The sequence below is a fragment of the Sebastes umbrosus genome, chromosome 19 (assembly GCF_015220745.1).
Source record: "Sebastes umbrosus isolate fSebUmb1 chromosome 19, fSebUmb1.pri, whole genome shotgun sequence".
NCBI lineage: Eukaryota > Metazoa > Chordata > Actinopteri > Perciformes > Sebastidae > Sebastes > Sebastes umbrosus.
This window is the reverse complement of record NC_051287.1, coordinates 10,102,945-10,116,902: the sequence shown is the minus strand read 5'-3', so window position 1 is coordinate 10,116,902 and position 13,958 is coordinate 10,102,945. Positions and strand designations below refer to the sequence as shown.

The following is a 13,958-nucleotide window of genomic DNA, read 5'->3' as shown; positions in this document are numbered from 1 at the left end:
GTTGTATTTAGCTCCACCCTCTCGTGTCACTTCTTGTAGCAAAAAAACAAGATTGCGATGGCCAAAATGCCGAACTCAAGGCTTCAAAACGGTAGTCCACAAACCAATGGGTGACGTCACGGTGACTACGTTCACTTCTTATATACAGTCTATGATCTACAGACAAAGATGCTTTTTGATAGTGTCTTTATTTCAAGTCAGTTCATATATTTGTTTTATGTCAGGATAAAACTATATCAAACGATACAAAAGAAGTTTTGTTAGCTGCAGAAACTAACAATGGTGGAAGATTATCAAAATAATACTTTCTCTCTGTTGTAGCAACTCAAATATAAAGGAGTTACTGTAGTAAAATAATGTAACAGCCTTTGTATTTCACAAAAAAAAAATTAGAAATCTGTAGTGCACCTTTAACCTTAGGTTCAGTTGTAACAAACCCGAAACCCTATCTAGCCACAGCAAAACTAATAAATTCATAGGTCAGCAATTATATATATATATATATACTGTATATAAACACATATATAGTAACACTACTTAGTCAGACAACACTAGATACTTTAACATACTTTTTCCAACACTTCTGCCCTTTATATGTCAAAAGGAGGAAAAATATAACAATTACATGCCAGTTTAAAGATTGATAAATACAAAGATGTTCAACTATTTGGCTTGTTTACACCTATTATTAGTGTATATGTGATAAAATACTATTGCTTAAAAAAACCCATAGATGATTAAAATCAGTTGTTTTCATCTGGACATGCATAGAAATGTGACATTAGGCTGTAAAATGAATCGATGGCAGTGAGTTAAGGCTTTTGGCTGAGACTTCTTTCCAACAGTCCCCGCTTCTCCTAAGCAGTTAAGTCAGAGAGGGAGTGGACAAAATAATAGGAACACCTGCCAGCCCTACGATACATACAGTACCACCTGTGTAGCTGATAATGTTCAACTCTACGGTAATGTGAGGTGTTCCTAACATTTTGTCCACCCTGCTAAATATAAGATATGCTGTGTATGAATAGAAAGCATACTGTAAACATATACATGTAACATCCAGCCTGACGGTCAACCTTTCGGACATGTGTTATGTCATCTGAGACGAAAGGAACTGGCAACTGGAGAAAAGGTGTGTGTTTCTGTGTTATTATTTGCATGTCACTCTGGCCGATCCCTACTTTCTGAAGGGGCTATTTTAAGATCGCTGCATACCTCTCGTGCCGGTTAGTTTTGTAATACAGCGAACGCAATTGCAATCCAACAAGATTACGCTATTGCATGGATCCATCTTGTGCCTCTAAAAAGGCGAAAGGGGATCTTTATACCAGCATGTTAGTGTTTCTTTCTCTCACTCTCCAGATAAAAGTCGAGTGGAGCAGGTCAAGTATAGTACTGTACGTGTTTGAACCTTCAAGGGTACAATGTAAGTTTGAAGTATGAATGAGTTTTATACTAAAATTCAGTAAAAATATTCAATGGTACAGTCAACATCTAAAATACATTTAATTTGGTTTTGTGGATTGGGAATAAAACCAATAGAGTCCTAATATGGATATAAGGAAAATACTTGGGTATAAAATGATGAGAGCACTGTGATGCTGGCAGTGGTTGCAGTAGTGCCACAGTATCAGGAGATGTTAGATGTATAAGTACAGGAATATGTGTATGTATGAAGGTGTAAGGCCACATAACCAGCAGGCACTTTCCTTTAAAATGTTTGTAAAACGGATGATGAGAAGGTTCTGTAATAGTCAGGGAACCTTGCATGACTTCTACATTTGTAGCATAAAGAAAAGACAGAAATAAAAGAGCAGGATAAAAGCTAAGCCACCTGCTGCACTATCGCTGTTTTTAGTTCAATCTCATAAACACTACTAGTAAATTCAGTCAGTGGTTGGCTTTCTGATTAACAGGTCTGAGCAATGCAACTATGTTACACAAGTTACATTTCATATTTGTATCTTCTGCTCATCCGCTTAAGTGGTCTAATTAATCTAGGAGGATATTTTTTTTACAACAAAATGGCAGTTTGGAATCAAGTAACCAAAGATCGAAAATGTTTTTGTGTTGCAGTTTTTACCAGATTCTGAGTGCAGACTACTGCTCCCTCCTGGTGTGGAGTTACTTCTTCTCACGCAGCCGCAGAACATACGTGCGTGTGGCCTGGCTGTCAGCTACGTCAGTTGAGGTGTGTTCAAATGCAACTATGGCAAAATGATAAAAAAAAAAGGTTGGTGTTAGTAGCCACAAGTTTTTTGAGGGCAGCTCGGTGCATCATGAGCCACAAGCACAACTTGCTAAGCGTCATCTTAGCTCTGCTGGTTCAAAAAGACATGCTTAATAGACACAGAGGCCTTAAATGTGTGTGTGCATGTAAGTGATGCATGTCGTGTGAGTGTGTGCGTGTGCGTGTGAACGATGCGCTTTGAGACTCCTCCTCAGCGTTTCATGAAGGCCTGCATCATCTCCAGCGGCAGCGGGAAGACGATGGTGGAGTTCTTCTCGGCGGCGATGGTGTTGAGGGTCTGAAGGTAACGCAGCTGCAGGGCCGACGGAGACTCGGCAATCACCAGGGAGGCCTCCTTCAGGGCCCGCGACGCGTTCATCTCTCCCTCCGCTGCGATCACCTTGAGAGGAAAACAGGAGGATGAACAAGACGGAGGGATGACGGATGCCTGCACAGAATCAATACTAATATTTAGAAATATATTCAATGAATACTGGTGTAAACCTTGGCTCTGGCCTCGCGGCTGGCCTCAGCCTCAGCAGCCATTGCTCTCTGGAGCTGAAGGGGCAGCTTGGTATCTTTGATCTCCACCCGCTCCACCTTGATGCCCCAGGCGTCTGTAGCATCGTCCAGAGTGGTCTGAAGAGGACAGAGAGAGACAAGTGTTCAACATGTTTTCTTAAGTTTCCGGAGCCTCTATCGAAATATCTCATTTTGTCAGACAGAAACTGGCAACATGTCAGTTAGTACTGCAACAATATGATGTGATAAAAAAAAAAACTAAAAACAAGACGTTCCTTTCCAAGATGAGCCCAAAACTCCCTCCTCTTTCAAAGCCAACTATCTTGCATTTTTCAATTTGTCCAGCAGATGGAGCTCAACATTGCAGAAAAAAAAATTACATTGAAAGCACAGTTGCTGTAAAGGTAAAAAGAAAAATACTAAAATTACTCATGCAAAACTGTGTGCATCATAGTACAGCAGTATTGATTTATTTTCACTTTTATGCATCAAGTATTTCATGCAGGATGTTTTCAGATGAGCACCTACAGTACACATTAGGAGCTATGTAGCCATAAAAACAGACTGGCTGTCTGTATGGAGAAAAGGAGCTTTGTTCTTGTTGTATTTCTTCAAATCAGATAAAGCGTCCTACTGTGAGAGCAAAAATTAAACGTCTGAGGCTACGCTCTGTGCTGCACAGTCCTTACAGACAGCCACTGAGTTTATGTTTATCTGTACAACTGTTGAGCAGTGATTCAATCGAGGCCATTTAAGCCTTCAAATCACTACACTTCTACAGTAGTCAACTGAACCAAACAGATATCATCTGTGTGATTACATATACAGTGTATGTTAATGTCCAAATTGCCGATCAATTCAACCCTGCTCCGTGCCAGATGATGGCGGCAATGTACAATTTGCCATTTGAAAACCCCCAGTACAATATATAGGAGGAGGAAGAGGTTTAACCATTCTTCTATTGTGCTTCAGTGGGGATAGTGAACTGTAAACGCTGGAGTGGAGAAACCCCTATTTACACAAAAAACACTGTTTCTAACTTTATCCACATCAATGTGAAAACAATTAGTGTACTGTGATGCTGAACATATAAAGTATATCTGACATTAAAGCAACAGTATTCAACTTTTTTTTACCTTAAAATAACAGCTTCAAAATCCCTTTGATGGTACACTGACTTGTAATAGGGAGAATGGCGCCTCTTTCATTCTCACTCCGCGCCCCGAACACCTGTTCTTGCACTATGTACCTTTGGTGAGCGGGTACAATCTCCCGGTAAAAGCATGCAACGCTTTACAGCACTATGGCTCTGTTCAGACCTGGTATTAACATGCGTTCTCAGTGATCGGATCACAAGTGGACAGCTCTAAGTACAGGTATGAACGGACTAAAGACGCATTGAGGACGCATTGAGATCTGATCACTCAGACCACATGCAGAAGTGGTCTGGATCACATATGGCCACATTCTTTAAGCAGTGTGTACCCGAATGTGTCCTGGGCCACATTAAGGACCGTCTACTAAACTGACATCCCGCTATGATCCGCGGGTCTCTGCGCTCCTCAGGTGAATAGACAGGCAGACGTGAACGCTCGTCTGCCTCGCGGCATGGAAACAGCTTCTGTGCGGTGCTCAGTCCATCTCTGTCGTTCTTGTCTCACACCTCAATCCTGACAATTGTGCTACTATAATACATAAAGTTGGCGGTTTCTGGTTGGGTCGGGTTCGGGTGGTTGAGTGACACATATCTTTACATGTTGGGTGGGCGGATTGGCTCTCATAACGGACCGGTGGGTGCGACTGACCGAGCCTCATTAATGAGCGCAGTCAGGAGAACTCAAACTAACTTCAAAGCTGTATTCCTAATCATTCAACCTGTGTTTTTCATTAAATTAAAAAACATAGCTGCACAAATTAAGAGAGAAAACATTTGGCCAAAATCGAATTACTTTATAGGTAACTAAAACGTTTTGAGTTGTCGTCGACTAAAACTATGAAGGATAAAAATGAATAAAATGTGACTAAAACTAATTAGAATTTTCATCTTAGACTAAAACTAAATCTTAAATAGCTGTAACAGTAGGACTGCTTTGTCTGATTTGATTAAATACAAGAACAAAGCTCGTTTTCTCCATACAGACAGCCAGGCATTAAGAATAATCTGGATGAACTGGAAAGCGTGCAAACAAACCATCCTGCTTTGTGATAACTTGCTCTGTACTGTGATGTTGTTCCCCTTCTCTGCTTTACATACAAAATAATGGTGAAATTTCCACCCAGTGAAAGTATTTATTTTACTAACGGGAGCCACAACGCCTACCTCTACCTGACGGCTACCTCGTAGATCTGGTGCAGCTCGCACACACGAAGCGCTGCTGCTGCTGCTGCGGTGAGAGACTCATGTCCTGAAGTGTAACTCTTCTGTAACTGTAATGGATTACAGCTACCTTTTTTGGGTATCCTAATTACGCGACGCCGTTCCACGTAATCCGTTACTCCCCAAGCCTGCCGACTGATCACTGACAAACCTTCCGGCTGTGTGCGCGTCAGAAATAAATATTAAATCAGTTACAGAAGCTCAACATAAACTGGAAGTAAAAGTTTAATGAATAAATAAATAATTGAACTCAAAGGCAAACTAACAGCTGTGCTCTACATGGAGCACGGGATTACCTAAGGTTTTTTCTTAGTTTACAGTGGATACACATTTTAACTGTTTGTTAGTTTAACTGACTCTGAGTTCAGGTGGCACTGTAATCCTGCATTCTGTTTTCTTTATGAGTCAGTCTGTGTTATTGGAGTCTCATATTATTGCCTACATTTATTTTTTACTGACTACATGATGTGTTTATATATAATATGTTTGGTTGTTGTCAAGACTGATAAATGGTCTAAGATAGCCACAAAATTGGGATATACATCTTTGTAGAATAAGATTCTAAAAACATCTAAAAAAAATAAAGCTGCGTTATTGATTTTTTGGCAAATTTGGGAGCAGCATAAGAAGCTGAAAACACAACATCATGACATTTTAATGACAAGTTTTTTTTATGGATAACATGTTGGCATCAGGTTTGGGTCCACCTGATCAATGTACTTCTAAAATTCACTCCTGTTAGTTCTGATTTGATCTCCATCAACTACTGAGAAGGTTCACTTTGTTCTCCACTCAGCCACCAATAGTAGCATACAGTGGGTTTTTATTTTACTCTCTGCCTGAAAACAGGGTCGACGAGAGCAAAGTTTGCAGGCCAGAAAACTATGATTGACAGCTGCGATTGACAGCCGCTCTGAGCGAAGTAGTCGTGCAGCCGGAGGCTCAGAAAATTGTACGAGAGGAGATGTAACTTTAACTTTCCATAACCGTCACGAGGTTGTGTAATAGAACACGTGTCAATTTGATCATAAATGTAGTTATAGAGATATTATGGTTAGTTGTTGCGTCGGCCGTGCTCGGCTATCACTACTGCGCAGACTCTCGCTCCAAATGACGTCAAAATCTCAAGATTGCAGCTCCCGTATCTAGGATATTTTGGGTTCACTTTTGTACAGTGGGAGGAAGTGGAGAGGCGGCGTCCATCTATATATACGGTCTATGTTATAAATGTAGAAACAGGGTAACAAACCTTACTGTATATGGAATATTAGATGAACTACTTTTACCAGCGTACAGTATTTAAAATTCTAGTATCCAACAAACTAACAGAAAAGGTATGTGCTAGATCTGTCACTTTCTCAAAAAAGTCAAGTTTGACCTAATTCAAACTGTGGTACTGTGATACAATACGCTGTGACTGTCGCATATGCATGTGCGGCCAGCAAAGCGCATTCGTCGGTGGTCAGAGTGTCGTACACAGTTGTGTCTTGTACAGTTGACGTTGCTCCATTCGTTTGCTCGCTAGTGTCATCCTTCATTTTATTCATTAGTTCAGTTTACAGACACAATATGTCATGCAGATAGTGAATTTTGAGAGTGCCCTTCCTTAGACCACAAGGCAAACTACTTCAAACGGTCTTTTGAACTTTTAGACGGTAATTTTTAAATTCAAACAGGTCAGGAACAGTTTGAATATTTAATATTTTCCCAACGTTTCGGACCAAAGTGTGAATTTCTAATAAAAAGTGACAGCCCTAGTATGTACAAACTGGTAATTCTGGGAAGCATATTAGCTCTAGCATGTTGTTTTGGATCACAATGCCAGCTAACAGTATGTATAACGGCTGCTGTACTCTACCTGCATACTGTGTGCGATTTCTTCCCGGTCAGACAGGATCTCTGCCAGGCTCTTTGTACCCAGGACGTTCCTCAGGGTGGTCTGGGCCAACAGCCGGGTAGCAGCATCTGCATTGGTGATGTTAGCCACAGCCAGAGTAGCATTCGCGACCCGGTAGTACACCACACCATCAACACTCACTGTCACAGAGTCTTTGGTCAAAACCTGAGAAATAAAAAGGTAGAAACTGTTTAGGGATGTTAAGGAGAAAATGTTCAAATGATTTTTATTGTTTTATTTACCAAAGAGTGCATTACTGCTGGGCTCTATCAAGAATCTGCACAATTATTTTGTTGTCCTTTGAATTTCTGTGAATGTGACAAATTATTTGTTTAATGTAATTGGAAGTGTGCATGTCGTACCTCTTGCGGTGGGATGTCGAAGGTGATGGTGCGCATGTCCACATTAATAAAGCTGTCAGTGCACGGCAAGATGAAGAACAGCCCTGCGGAATCACAAGAATGCAAATAGTTTTAACAAAGACTAAAGCCACTGTAAACACAATAATGAGGAAGCGTCTTCGCAAATGTTTGAAAACACCGGGATGAATGAAATTCTGGCAGGGGGCCAAGTCAAGCTCCCCTTTATAAGACTGCAGCTGTGCTGACAGCGAGGCAAAGCTGTGGATATTTGCGGCTTTCATAAGCCCGTTTCAAGTCACAATGATTGAATTAGTGCATTAAACAATACGTGGCATGTGCCTGAGTGAAACAGACATGTGCTAGGTGTGCAATCATTTAGCAAACATTAATGCCACGCCAGTTAGAGACTAGTGTGCTGCATTTCCTGTCAGGATATTGTGTATTTAAATGGTGAGATCACAGCCATCTGCTCAGGAGGGGAAAGGAAGACAACAGCAGACTCCTCATGCCGTTTCTGTCGTGACATTTCCAGCATTCGATTACAACGATTACAGTTCCTGTCAGAGGAGTAAAGAGGCCTCGGTTGCTTTCACACAGACTCCGTAAACCATTATGTGGTGCAGTGGAAAATTCCACAGAAGAGCATCCTGGAAAAATATTTCCTTCCAGTAAACATGACAGAAGAAAAGTGTATACAGATGTGAAATGTTCCACAAACACAGCCTTTTTTTTTATTTTATGACTATCCCCGCGAGCCTGTTTCAAACTAAATATACAGGGAAATGTTCGCCACTGTGCCACTATTGTATAACAGCTGTTGTAGATGAATAGGTAGACAGATTATGAGAGAGAGGGGCATTACGGGAAACTAAATGCTGAATTCAACTTTGGCATCTCAGAAATGTCAAGTTTGCTGGCAGAGAGCTATTATTACTCCACACTGTCAGAAACGGGGTCCCCTGGCACTCTGAGGAGTCACATTTCAGCATTTTGAGAGGACACCGCCTGGTTTTTAGATCCCGTAAAACAAGAAATCAAAGATAAAAAAAGACAGATGTATGCAAATTATTCCTCGTGGGAGTCTGTATTTTTTACTTAAACAAATCTGCTGCCTTTCAAAAGAGAAGTCGCATCACTGAGAATAGAATGATTAAATCTTTCAGACCTTGAACAGACATATATGCAGTAGCATTGCCAGACATATGGCTCTGTGGACTGGGAGCCCATAAATGGCAGCTCATAAATGGAGCCCCCGTAAACTGGTGTATGTTGGTGCTCCTCACTTGGTTGAACTTTTGAGTTGGAAGGTCTTCTTGTTGTTATTATTAGGCCTACATATTTTTCTGTTTTTAATTTGTCCCATGACCAATTTGTCATCCTACCCAGCAGGAAGGGGATGGGTGGGAAAGTACAGCAAGAGCAAGATTGTTGTACCAATATTAGCAGCATGGCTTTAGGGATGGAAATGGCCACTTCCTCCAGTGCAACCAGCAGGTTGACATTTGTGTTTTTGAGTGAAATGTCTCAACTACTATTGGATGGATTGAAGTTTAGTACAAGCATTCATGTCACCCTCAGGTTGAATTGTAATCACCTTGGCGATCCCCTTTCTCTAGCACCATCATCAGGTCAATAATTGTATTTGTCCAAAACTTTGGTTTAGGATCAAATACCGCAAAACTAATAACATTTTCATTAGTCTCAGCTGTACTTGGTGTTTAGTGCCAAGTAACAAACATTTGCATGCTAACTAGGGCTGTCATTCAATCAAAATATTAAATCGTGATTAATCGCATGATTGTCCATGATTAATCGTAAATTAATCACACATTTTTTATCTGTTCAAAATGTACATTAAAGGATTAATTTGTCAAGTATTTAATACTCTTATCAACATGGGAGTGTGCAAATATGCTTGTTATATGCTAATGTATGTATATATTTATTATTGGAAATCAATTAACAACACAAAACAATGATAAATATTGTCCAGAAACCCTCACAGGTACTGCATTTAGCATAACAATATGCTCAAATCATAACATGGCAAACTGCAGCCCAACAGGCAAAAACAGCTGTCAGTGTGTCAGTGTGCGGACTTGACTATGACTTGCCCCAAACTGTGTCACTGTGATTATCATAAAGTGGACATGTCGGTAAAGGGGAGACTCGTGGGTACCCATAGAACCCATTTTCATTCACATATCTTGAGGTCAGAGGTCAAGAGACCCCTTTGACAGCCCTAGATTATATACAAACACTATTTGATGAGCATTAATGTGTGAAACATATCCCAATATCCCAATTACAGGACAATGATCTTAAACATACTGACAAGGGCTTTTTAAGGGAAAGAGTTGAAAGCTGTCCAAGTCCATTAAAACAACCGCAAACCAACTGATCATGTGTTTAACCACTGGAGACTAAAGACACTATTACAGAAAGGCTCCCGAAACAGGAATTTAATGGCTGCAGTAAAGGAGTGGCAGAGCATCTGCTGGGAAAATATCATGTGTTTGCTGGTAATCTACGTCATTAACTCGGTCACTGACTGGCTGGAGGGGGCACTGTACTGGAGTGCAGAGCCACACCTCGAAGTGAATTTACTGCATTAAAGACAAGATGAGCAGAAGATTTGTTCGTGTGACCTTTTAGTCCTGTTTGCTCACGTAGGTTCTATGACATCTTGTTGCCATGGACATATGGTTTAACAATGAGTGACTGATGCATTGTAACAAAGATTATCTGACTGTATTTAAAAGCTAGTTGATAGGACAAACAAACAAGCAGGAAGTCCACACTATCCAACACACTGGCATCATTTCCAGTGCTCTGTCATATTTTCTATTGTGGTTTCTGCTGCCTGTAAGCCACTACTGGTTTAGGTTTTAGTCAGTCTTCTTCTAAATGCCTTGAATTTACCGTAAAATAGGGGAGGATTTGCCCACCCCCATGTTGATAAGAGTATTAAATATTTGATAAATCTCCCTTTAAGGTGAATTTTGAACAGATAAAAATGTGTGATTAATCGTGATTAAATATTTTAATCGATTCACAGCCAAAAACTTTACATTTAATGAAACCAGAGAAGCTAAACCTGACCTTGTGTAAGAACTGGTCCCAAAGATATTTTCTAGTTTTATAAAGTTCTTTCTCTATGAAGCAGATGTTAGAGTGTAATAAAGTTAGATGATCAACGCTTAAAAGTTAGATGTTCAACTCTTATTATCATCCAGCAAATTACAGTATCTTCTAGACCCTGAGCCAAATTGTGTTTGGTTTGTTTAGCTTGACATTACCTAATGTCAAGACAATGAACAATTAATGAACCTTAACTAAGTGATGAAGACGAGTGTAAGATAATCAAGTGGGACATAGAGACACTGAAACCATGTTTGAAGTTCATTTTAGAACAAGAACTGAGGCTGTGGAAAGAGTAAAAAAAATCTCTGACCTGGTCCTTTGGCTCCTCCTCGCAAAATGCGCCCCAGGCGAAAGATGATAGCTCGCTCGTACTCCTTCACAATCTGTGTACAGAGACAAACCACATAAATTGCTCGTATACGAGTCTGCTCTTTCTCTTATTTGACATTCTACTGATGTAATTGGATATTAAGATATGCTTATGGATACTAATTTTTAAAAAGCACGGAGCAATCACCCTGCACGCTGAGGATACTTTTAATTAAGTCAATTCAAAACAATGGTTCACCAGCTCTAAAGGCTGTTAAATAAATACACATAATATAAGAGATGAGTCTGCAGTACAAACCCTAGAATTTTCAAAACACTGAATAAACAGAAAGTAGACCATCCTCAGCAATTTACTCCACTAAACCAGCTAGTTTGTTAAGTGGAAAATAAACACTGGGGGTGACCAGCAGCTGACCTTAATGCACATCCATACGGAGATGGGCAGAGTAAGCAGCATGAGGAGAACGGATACCGCGACCAACAGCCAGCCACAGCAGCCAATGCCAGGGTCTGGATCCTCCAAAACTGGGGAGAAGGAAGACAAACACATGCACTTAAAATAAATTCAACTGATTCAACTCATCTGTGGGAATACATTAATATACACTGAATTTAATACATTTGCAAACAGCTGTTCAAAAAGCAAGTTATTTCAGATGCGACTCTTGACATTCTTTTGCTAATAATATATACAGTATTTCTAATGCAATCATGCACCACAGCAGCTTTCATCCATCTCTGAAAACCCACCTTTTGTGAATGTGTATGTTTTGTCAGGTTTAAAGATAGAGTCAGGAACTTTGAGCAAATATAATAAAAAGTTATTTTTATGAAATGGTCACTATATTCTGACAGTGGGGCAAGAGACAGATAATCTGCGAAACTGGCGAACTCTGTTCTGTTACTGTAATGCCTATTTCTTGCCTCAAATGTTTTTCAGAAACATATTTTAGTGTACTGTTTAGCTGTAAAATGAGAAAGTTTGTGACCCGGCAGCCGAGCCAAAACCAAGCACCACCCACTGCCCGGAGCAAACTTAAATAACTTTTTTTTTTTAAATCATATTTGCTCAAAGTTACCGACTTCAGCTTTGATGTGGCCTCCACCCACATTTACACGCTCTTAAGCATTTGTTAGCAGTCATATCATCCGCCCCGCCTGCAGCATTTGCTTCAATCGAAATTAGATGAGGACATGCAACCATTCAATGAATGAGATCCGTACCTTCAACATCATCATGTAAAGCATGCTCGCTTGCACCTACAGACAAAGTTATAGGTCAGAACGCCATTGAACGATTGTACTGTAACGTTACAGTAGTTAGGCATAGCTCGATAGTCAGTAACTAACGGATACGTGGTAAAAAAACGTTATTAAGTATTATAATTGTGTGAATGCTGTAATACAGCAGTATGTTATCCAAATCTTTATTCAACTTCTATTTCTTCCGTACGTTTTTTAAACTCCAACTACTTCTGCATACTTTCAGAAACTGTTCAACTATCAAAATATTATATATATATATATATATATATCACCCAAATACTACTCTCTCTCTCTTTCTGTGTTTAGCAATGCAGTTCATCTGTCTGATATTCATATAAAGCTTTTCTTCTTTCCGCCTATTTAGGAAGATCACTTAAAATAGACCCCTTTTGACAGTATTACAATTTAGCTTCCAGCTTTTCTAACAATGTATTTCAGCTCTTAGCTTTTTTAATGCAGTTCAGCCTCCAACTCTGCCATTTCAACTTCTAGGTTTTTTTCAGCAGTGCAATGCATTTGAGCTTTAACATTTTAAGGCAAGTCATTTCACCTTTCTGCAATGCTTTGCAATTCATTTCAGCAATCAGCATTCACATGCATTTTCAGCAGGAAATGCATTTTCCAGTTTACTTTAAAGTTGAGGTTAACAAGTTGCCAACACGTCAATGATTTGCCTGGATTGTTGCTTTAACGTTGCATCCCTAACATTACGTCACGTACATAATCAATACTGATCAACAACAGGGCTTCACAAGCTGGACCCACCCTGTGACTATAAGGGCTAATCCAGTTGATATCAGCTAATAACTAGGTTAGCTGTCAATTCCTTTAATACATAAAACACTAACCTGTTATTTCAAGATGTCAATAATACAAGGATGTCAGTATTACCCAGCTAGCTAACTATATCTGCAAGGAATACTGTAATCAATAAACATAACCTCAGAAAGCCAAAGGCTGCACAACCGTTAAGTGTTTACGTTAGCTAATTTTACACACAATAACAGTGTTATTCTATTAGCTTTAAAGTAAGAAGTAGCTCGTTGTTTCGCAAATGAACTGTCTGAGACTAGCACGTTATTGAACGCTTAACGTTGCTAAACTAGCTATCTTACCGTTGCTAAGCTACCTAGCTTAACGTTGCTAAGCTACCTATTTGAACGTTGCTAAGCTACCTATCTTAACGTTGCTAAACTAGCTAGTTTGTTTGATATTTACTTACTTAAACATACAATTATAAACTATGAACAATAATGGAAGAGTGAAATAACTTGTAGTGTTTAATTAATAATGATGATGCCCTCTTGCAGCCAAAGCAGTCCGAACAATAGCAGGCTTATTAAGCTAGCAAGCGTTACCTGTTTGGTGTTCTCGTCTTCTGGACTCTTTCATTTTAGCTCGTTCGTTGTCGAGATCCATATTCAGCGTCTGATCAGAGATGTAATGGTGTCGGATAGCGGTTGTAGCCCTGTGTGTTTACTGGAGTGGCCGTGTGTCTCTGTATACTACTACTGCTGCTGCTGCTGCTGCTGCTGCTGAGGGCGTGGTGGCGCCCGTCATTAATGTGTGCTGCTGTGACGCAGACAGGGAGGTATGTTGTTTTTAGCCTTCAAAGTAGTAGACCACACAAAATGCATTTTAACAAGTCTGTCTTTGCTGCAGAAATAGTAAAGTCCTGCAAATGCAGTCTTAACCCATGCTGGTAGGCTATATACTTACCTTTTTTTCTAGATTGTAAACTACATTTTGCTAAACAATCACCAACCAAAGAGCAACAGTTATCCAGTAAGGTGTACAATGCATGTATAGTGTTGAGCAAATTCCATCTGC

At 39.9% G+C, this 13,958-nt stretch overlaps 1 protein-coding gene across 4 annotated transcripts in view; it reads right to left on the bottom strand.

Annotated features, from left to right (window-relative positions):
• Nucleotides 1-13,699, bottom strand: part of stom (stomatin) — a 36,070-nt gene extending 22,371 nt beyond the window's left edge. Inside the window, exons 1-8 of one of the 4 annotated variants that reach the window (XR_005204446.1) lie at nucleotides 13,487-13,699; nucleotides 12,087-12,122; nucleotides 11,278-11,387; nucleotides 10,843-10,915; nucleotides 7,389-7,471; nucleotides 6,988-7,191; nucleotides 2,735-2,869; nucleotides 2,084-2,630 (exon numbers count right to left, since the gene is read on the bottom strand). Coding sequence is in view for 3 of the 4 variants with exons in the window: in XM_037753183.1 (XP_037609111.1) it covers nucleotides 2,442-2,630; nucleotides 2,735-2,869; nucleotides 6,988-7,191; nucleotides 7,389-7,471; nucleotides 10,843-10,915; nucleotides 11,278-11,387; nucleotides 12,087-12,122; nucleotides 13,487-13,547 (891 nt within the window). In the remaining variant the exon portion in view is untranslated. Of the gene's footprint in view, nucleotides 1-169; nucleotides 2,631-2,734; nucleotides 2,870-6,987; nucleotides 7,192-7,388; nucleotides 7,472-10,842; nucleotides 10,916-11,277; nucleotides 11,388-12,086; nucleotides 12,123-12,976; nucleotides 13,226-13,486 lie in introns of those variants that run through there. The other 3 variants (XM_037753183.1, XM_037753185.1, XM_037753184.1) reach the window with 3 other exon arrangements.
• Between the last annotated feature and the right edge of the window lie 259 nt (nucleotides 13,700-13,958).